The sequence below is a fragment of the Garra rufa genome, chromosome 17 (genome assembly GCF_049309525.1).
Source record: "Garra rufa chromosome 17, GarRuf1.0, whole genome shotgun sequence".
Lineage (NCBI taxonomy): Eukaryota > Metazoa > Chordata > Actinopteri > Cypriniformes > Cyprinidae > Garra > Garra rufa.
In genome coordinates, this window is record NC_133377.1 from 5,464,930 (window position 1) to 5,474,007 (window position 9,078).

Genomic DNA, 9,078 nt, shown 5'->3' on the forward strand with positions numbered 1-9,078 from the left:
GGAGTGAGGTTTAGGGGGGTGAGTGTAACGGAGGCCAGCTAGTAGGTGCTGTGCAAGTAAACCTCACTCCCCGATCTCAAGAGACACACTAGCGACTGATGCTAGGGGTTGCAGCCTTTAGCCTCCTTGTTAGTGCGTCCGCCTCCCGTGCCGGAGACCCGCTCGGAGCGGGTGCGGTAGGACCCGGGTGTGAGGGGTTACATTGGTGCCGTGACCCGGACGGGAGTGAGGTTTAGGGGGGTGAGTGTAACGGAGGCCAGCTAGTAGGTGCTGTGCAGGTAAACCTCACTCCCCGATCTCAAGAGACACGCTAGCGACTGACGCTAGAGGTTGCAGCCTTTAGCATCCTTGTTAGTGCGTCCGCCTCCCGTGCCGGAGACCCACTCGGAGCAGGTGCGGTAGGACCCGGGTGTGAGGGGTTACATTGGTGCCGTGACCCGGACGGGAGTGAGGTTTAGGGGGGTGAGTGTAACGGAGGCCAGCTAGTAGGTGCTGTGCAGGTAAACCTCACTCCCCGATCTCAAGAGACACGCTAGCGACTGACGCTAGAGGTTGCAGCCTTTAGCATCCTTGTTAGTGCGTCCGCCTCCCGTGCCGGAGACCCACTCGGAGCAGGTGCGGTAGGACCCGGGTGTGAGGGGTTACATTGGTGCCGTGACCCGGACGGGAGTGAGGTTTAGGGGGGTGAGTGTAACGGAGGCCAGCTAGTAGGTGCTGTGCAGGTAAACCTCACTCCCCGATCTCAAGAGACACGCTAGCGACTGACGCTAGAGGTTGCAGCCTTTAGCATCCTTGTTAGTGCGTCCGCCTCCCGTGCCGGAGACCCACTCGGAGCAGGTGCGGTAGGACCCGGGTGTGAGGGGTTACATTGGTGCCGTGACCCGGACGGGAGTGAGGTTTAGGGGGGTGAGTGTAACGGAGGCCAGCTAGTAGGTGCTGTGCAGGTAAACCTCACTCCCCGATCTCAAGAGACACGCTAGCGACTGACGCTAGAGGTTGCAGCCTTTAGCATCCTTGTTAGTGCGTCCGCCTCCCGTGCCGGAGACCCACTCGGAGCAGGTGCGGTAGGACCCGGGTGTGAGGGGTTACATTGGTGCCGTGACCCGGACGGGAGTGAGGTTTAGGGGGGTGAGTGTAACGGAGGCCAGCTAGTAGGTGCTGTGCAGGTAAACCTCACTCCCCGATCTCAAGAGACACGCTAGCGACTGACGCTAGAGGTTGCAGCCTTTAGCCTCCTTGTTAGTGCGTCCGCCTCCCGTGCCGGAGACCCGCTCGGAGCAGGTGCGGTAGGACCCGGGTGTGAGGGGTTACATTCGCTTTGTAAACACTGGGTTAGTACTTCCACCTACGTGACCTTTCACGTCATGCGTGACCTTTCCAACATGACTACGAACTGTGTGAAGTTGAGGTAGTGCAAGACGAACATTTGTGGTTAAGTATATACAAAAGTATATACATTTTTATTTTATTTTTAGAAAATGGCATATCGTTTTGCTAGATAACACCCTCGACTGGGATCGTGTAGAGCCCTTTGAAGCTGCATTGAAAATGCAATTTGAACCTTCCCCAGGTAAAAAAAAAGTGCACTAAAATACACTTTATTTAAGTATACTTAGTACACTTTTCAGTAATGTACTAAAAGTGCTCTATTTTCGCACACTAATTTTGTACTTATTGTACTAAAAAATAGTATTAAGTATATGTTAAGATAAACTTAATACCATCTAAGTGTACTCAACTGTGCTATTTTGAGACACCATGAAATTGAACTAAAATGTGCTTTTAACATACTATATCTGTATTTAAAAATATATATTTAGTTACAACTAGAAATACACTTGAACCCTACTTTTAAACATTTATAAATATATTTATGACTAATTTAAAGTATAACAATAATATATTAAAAGAATATACAAAGTGTGAAAAAAGTGTGCTAAAATACAATTTAAGTACACTTAGTGCACTTCCCTAATGTACTTAAAGTGCTCTATTTTCGGGCACTGATTTTGTACTTAATATACTAAAAGTTATTCTTAAGTACTTCTTAAGATAAACTTAAGATCATCTAAGTGTACTCAACTGTGCTATTTTGAGACACCATGAAGATGAACTAAAACGTGCTTTTAACATACTATCTCAGCATTTCCAAAAATGTATTTTGTTACCACTTATAATAGAATTGAAACATATTTCATAAACCTTTAAATATACTAATTATACATAAAAAATAAACTTACTGATTATTTAAAATATAATAATAATATATAACAAATGTATACAAAGCGTATTTATAATGTATTGCCCACATATTTTTATTAATAAAAAATACACTTATTAATTATTTAAAATACATGAATAATATATAAAAAATGTATACAAAGCGTATTTATAATGTATTGCCCACATATTTTTATTAATAAAAAATACACTTATTAATTATTTAAAATACATAAATAATATATAAAAAATGTATACAAAGCATATTTATAATGTATTGCCCACATATTTTTATTAATAAAAAATACACTTATTAATTATTTAAAATACATGAATAATATATAAAAAATGTATACAAAGCGTATTTATAATGTATTGCCCAAATATTTTTATTAATAAAAAATACACTTGTTGATTATTTAAAATACATGAATAATATATAATAAATGTATACATAGCGTATTTATAATGTATTTTTTATTAATAAAAATATGTGGGCAAGACATTATAATTACGCTTTGTATAAATTTATTATATATAATTCATATATTTTAATTAATTATTAAGTGTATTATAATGAATAAAAATGTATGGGCAATACATTATAAATACATTGTCACGAAACGTGCAGGAAAGCAAAAAATAACGTCTTCAATAAAACCTCAGGCAGAGTAACAATAGACAGGAATGGCGGGAGAAGACGTGCACACAACGAAGGAACATAGGTGTAACGCTTGTAGCCAGACAAAGAAACAAGGAAATCAAACAAACTTATAAAGGGGAGATAATTACAACAACAGGTGGAGGGGATCACACTAATGAGCAGGAAGACCAAAAAAGGGCATGGGAGAAACCAAACAGACAGTCCAATTGGGAAACACTGGGAAAAACCAAGACAAACAGTCCAAGGGCGTGACATACACTTTGTATACATTTATCATATATTATTCATGTATTTTAAATAATTAAGAAGTGTATTTTTTTTGTAATAAAAATATGTGGGAAACACATTATAAATACGCCTTGCATACATTTGTTATATATTTATGTATTTTAAATAATCAACAAGTGTATTTTTTATTGATAAAAATATGTGGGCAATACATTATAAATATGCTTTGTATACATTTGTTATATATTATTCATGTATTTTAAATAATCAACAAGTGTATTTTTTTTGTAATAAAAATATGTGGGAAACACATTATAAATACGCCTTGCATACATTTGTTATATATTTATGTATTTTAAATAATCAACAAGTGTATTTTTTATTGATAAAAATATGTGGGCAATACATTATAAATACGCTTTGTATACATTTGTTATATATTATTCATGTATTTTAAATAATCAGTAAGTTTATTTTTTATGTATAATTAGTATATTTAAAGGTTTATGAAATATGTTTCAATTCTATTAGAAGTGGTAGCAAAATACATTTTTGGAAATGCTGAGATAGTATGTTAAAAGCACATTTTAGTTCATCTTCATGGTGTCTCAAAATAGCACAGTTGAGTACACTTAGATGATTTTAAGTTTATCTTAAGAAGTACTTAAGAATAACTTTTAGTATATTGAGTACAAAATTAGTGGCCGAAAATAGAGCACTTTAAGTACATTAGGGAAGTGCACTAAGTGTACTTAAATTGTATTTTAGCACACTTTTTTCACAATTTGTATATTATTTTAATATATTATTGCTATACTTTAAATTAGTCATAAATATATTTATAAATGTTCAAAAGTAGGGTTCAAGTGTATTTCTAGTTGTAACTAAATATATATATTTTTAAATACAGATATAGTATGTTAAAAGCACATTTTAGTTCAATTTCATGGTGTCTCAAAATAGCACAGTTGAGTACACTTAGATGGTATTAATTTTATCTTAACATATACTCAATACTATTTTTTAGTACAATAAGTACAAAATTAGTGCGCGAAAATAGAGCACTTTAAGTACATTAGAGAAGTGCACTAAGTGTACTTAAATTGTATTTTAGCACATTTTTTTCACAATTTGTATATTCTTTTAATATATTATTGTTATACATTAAATTAGTCATAAATATATTTATAAATGTTTAAAATGAGGGTTCAAGTGTATTTCTAGTTGTAACTAAATCTGTTTTTTTAAATACAGATATAGTATGTTAAAAGCACATTTTAGTTCAATTTCATGGTGTCTCAAAATAGCACAGTTGAGTACACTTAGATGGTATTAAGTTTATCTTAAAATATACTTAATACTATTTTTTAGTACAATAAGTACAAAATTAGTGCGCGAAAATAGAGCACTTTTAGTACATTACTGAAAAGTGTACTAAGTATACTTAAATAAAGTGTATTTTAGTGCACTTTTTTTTAACCTGGGAGAATTACCACACTCAAAATCAGTTTAAGTGTTAGTGCTAATAATGCATTCATATTAAGTGTACTTTAGTACAACTTTTGAGAAAATGTACTTCTACTACAATACATTACTAATAGATTTTTTAATAAAATCAATTTAATATAACTTAAAATTACCACACTCAAAATCAATTTAAGTGTTAAGGCTTATAGTGCATTCATATTAAGTGTACTTAAGTACAATTTTGGGGGAAATGTACTTCTACTACAATACATTACTAATAGATTTTTAATAAAATCAATTTAATGTAACTTAAAATTACCACACTCAAAATCATTTTAAGTGTTAATGCTTATAGTGCATTCATATTAAGTGTACTTAAGTACAACTTTTGAGAAAATCTACTTCTACTACAATACATTACTAATAGATTTTTAATAAAATCAATTTAATGTAAACTTAAAATTACCACACTCAAAATCATTTTAAGTGTTAGTGCTAATAATGCATTCATATTAAGTGTACTTAAGTACAACTTTTGAGAAAATATACTTCTACTACAATACATTACTAATAGATTTTTTATATATTAACTTATTTTAAACTTAGGATTAGTATGTAAACAGTCTACTAATAATCAACTAATGTTTAAAGCATTTAAAGCACACTTTTGAAAAACACACTAATAAAACTCTTTTGCATGTTTTTTCTGTAGTATACTTTATTTTAGTACACTAAAAATTTATTTAAGTATTACTGGTATTTAGTATACTTTTTTCAAGTGTACTTAAGTCCTACTGAAGTATAAACATACTTTTAATTAGTGTATTCATAGTGTATAAACATCACACTTTTTTTAACACAAAAAAATACCAATGTACTAAAAATGTATTTGCGGGTATTTAAGTGTATTTTCATTGCATTTAAGTATATATTTTTTTCACCTGGGTCAACCCGTTGATCTCCATTGAAGTCCACTATATGGAGAAAAATCCTGGAATGCTTTCCTCAAAAACCTTAATTCCTTTTCGACTGAAGAAGGAAAGACATAAACATCTTGGATGACATGGGGGTGAATAAATTATCCGGACATTTTTATTCTGGAAGTGAACTAAACCTTTAATCAGGTCTTCCCAGTACTTAATGTGCTGCAAGAGAAAACTGATCCAGGAACAGTTTTGCCCACTTTTATAAATAAGTCATGGTTCAGATACAATATAAATCATGTTTCTAACTGCTGCTCTCTTCTGTGACCTCCCTCCCAGCACATCCTGATCGTACAGAGGCAGCTCTCAGTGCTAGAGGAGGAAGTGGAGGAGTTTCGTCTGGCTCTCCGACAGTACATCGACTGCGCCAGAGCCCAGACCGGCTGCCTCCAGTGAGTTCACACCGCCACTGCATCTGGGTGAATGTCTGGTGCATTTGCATACAGCTTTGTTTGTGAGGGGTCTGTCTAGGTTGGTTCTCCATGTGTTTAAATTTGATGAATTGGATGTTTCATTTCACAGCTGGAGGCTGTTATTTTCTGCATGAGTGGTGTCTAAGAAACACCTGTAATTATAACTATTATAATCCAATTAAACCTAGACATATTTAAGATAAGACATCCAGTTCCTCACGTGGCAGAGCCTGTGTAACGTCAGCAAGCTTACAGCGGTGCATGAATCGCATCGTGCTGTGAGCATGTGGCTGTATGTTTACAAGCCCTCAGTCCAGGTTTGACTTTTAACTCAGACATCACAAAAATGTCAGTGATCACATTAAGTAGCAGCTGATGCTCCAGTTCTCTGGAACATTGTCTAATAATAAAGGTGGACCATTTGTTTAGGTTAATTATGCGCTTTTTACTAAGTGGCTAATTAGCAGTGGGAAAGGCTTGGATGAAGAGTTCTGTTTTAGATGATTAAATAATTGACTTGCTTCAAGCTCTTCAGTTCAAATGACTCATTGACAACTTGTTACATTAGAACAGTGAAGGATTTGATGGCTTACCAATGTTCTCATTATTTGGTAATGAAAAGAGTGGTTTACCCAAAAATGAGATTGCTGACATTCATTTTGTTACAAATTTAAAAACCTTTGAACAACACAGAATTAGAGCTTCAGCCACATAAGAGTAATTTCTAACCTTAAAGAACCAGTTAAACAAACACATTTGATAGTAATCTTACCGGCTCTGCTCTCTCTGCAGCGTTGCAGTTCAGCGGCTTGCCAATGAATCTCGCTTCATACTGTATGAGTTCTGGGAACAAAGCAACGTTTGGAAGAAGTAAGTCCCTGATTCAAAACAATTCTCACAAGCTTCAATATTAATATAATCCTAAAGATGCCTTATTCAATCAAGGAATTTCTGGTTAAAAAGCTGATTTGTTTTCTATTCATAGTCATCTGCAGACCAATTACAGCAAAACCTTCCAGAGAGGCAATGTGGATTTCTTAGAGACGCCAGAGCTTATGACAACTATGCTGGTTCCAGGTGAACTTATAGTACAAAAACTTTCTGAAAATGAAGTATTTTACATTATTTAATTTATATAATCAATTGTATATTTAAAAATATTTACACTACCAGTCAAAAGTTTTTGAACAGTAAGATTTTTAATGTTTTTAAAAAAAATTCTCTTCTGCTCACCAAGCCTGCATTTATTTGATCCAAAGTACAGCAAAAACAGTAACATTTTGAAATATTTTTTACTATTTAAAATAATGGTTTTCTATTTTCAGTATAAACTGTAATGTATTCCTGTTAATTTAAATTTTTAGCATCATTACTCGTCACATGATCCTTCAGAAATCATTGTATTCTGATTTGATGCTCAAAAATCATTTGCAAAATTATTATTATTATGTTGAAAAATGCTCAGTAGAATATTTTTTTAGGTTTCTTTGATGAATAGAAAGTTCAGAAGAACAGCATTTATCTGAAGTCGAATTTTTTTGTAAAATCATAAATGTCTTTATCATCACTTTTGATCAATTTAAAGCATCCTTGCTAAAGAAAAGTACTAATTTCGAATTTCTTTCACAAAATTTGGGGAAAATTTCCCCCAAAAATGTTTTAATTGGTATGATCTTTGGAAATGTTGATCTTTGGATCTTTCTATTCATCAAAGAATCCTGAGAAATGTACTCAACTGTTTTAAATATTAATAATAATAATTTAAAAAATGTTTCTTAAACAGCAAATCAGCATATTAGAATGATTTCTGAAGGATCATGTGACACTGAACACTGGAGTAACGATGCTGAAAATGTAGCTTTGATCACAGGAATACATTACATTTTGAAATATATTTTAAATAGTACAAATATTTCACATTATTACTGCTTTTGCTGTGCTTTGGATCAAATAAATGCAGACTTGAAGAGACAAACAATATAAAACAATAAAAATCTTACTGTTCAAAAACTTTTGACTGGTAGTGCATATAAAAATATATAATAAAAAAAATCTTTAAAATTTTTTTCCCACAGCATCATGGTGGGTCCTCAACAATAACTAGAAACTGTCGACTCCCATTAGATGACAACAGGCATTATGAGGACCACACAAGCCTGGACTGACATCTGTATTCCTGCCATCAGGAACACGTTGTGTTCATATTTGCTGTATAGTCGACTCATATAGTGACTAGCACTTGCTTTCCACGTTGTTACATTCGTAGCTCTATAGGAGTAGTGTAAACTGTAGAGATATTAAATAAAGCAATGAAATCTAGCACTCCAATCCCATCAGAGTTGCATAAGATACGTGTTCATCTGTGCCGTGACAGTACAGTGTTGAGTGCTGTCAGTCTGTCTGTAGCACAGGTCTGTGTCTCCTCATGTAGCAGTTCTTATGATGTCATCGTTCCTGACATGACCATTTCTTTGAGAAGATATATTTCTGTTATTGTATTTTATGTAGTATGTCAGCTCAGATTGAACGTTATGATATTTATGTGACCAACTACAGTTTTCGTCTTACGTTTTGCCAAGTGAAGGTAGAATCAAGTGGTTAATAAAGTTTCTAAGCTGATGTACTGGCTTGTATTTCATTGAATCACTATTGGGATTTTTCTACATGTAACCATATGTGACGCTGGATCACAAAATCAATCTTAAGTAGCATGGGTATATTTGTAGCAATAGCCACTGATGCATTTCATGGGTCAAAATTATCGATTTATCTTTTATGCCAAAGATCATTAGGCTATTAAGTAAAGATCATGTTCCATTTTGTGAATTTCCTACTGTAAATATATCAAAACATAATGTTTGATTAGTAATATGCATTGCTAAGAACTTCATTTGGTCAAATTTTAAAGGTGATTTTCTCAATATTTAGATTTTTTTTATGCTCTCAGATTGCAGATATTCAAATAGTTGTATCTCGGCCAAATATTGTCCTATCCTAACAAACCATACATCACTGGAAACCCTATGACTGGTTTTGTGGTCCTGGGTCACATATAGAGTTTGGAGATGAAGACAGCATATGAAAGCTCTTTTTGGTCCACTGA

General features: G+C 34.0%; 1 protein-coding gene across 2 annotated transcripts in view; it reads left to right on the forward strand.

Moving 5' to 3' along the window:
• necab1 (N-terminal EF-hand calcium binding protein 1) overlaps positions 1-8,594 on the forward strand; it is a 53,210-nt gene extending 44,616 nt beyond the window's left edge. For both annotated transcript variants that reach the window (XM_073821306.1, XM_073821307.1), the window contains exons 10-13: positions 5,842-5,954; positions 6,768-6,845; positions 6,961-7,052; positions 8,051-8,594. In XM_073821306.1, the coding sequence (XP_073677407.1) occupies positions 5,842-5,954; positions 6,768-6,845; positions 6,961-7,052; positions 8,051-8,079 (312 nt within the window). In that variant the 3' untranslated portion in view covers positions 8,080-8,594. The remainder of the gene's footprint in view (positions 1-5,841; positions 5,955-6,767; positions 6,846-6,960; positions 7,053-8,050) is intronic.
• Positions 8,595-9,078: the final 484 nt, after the last annotated feature.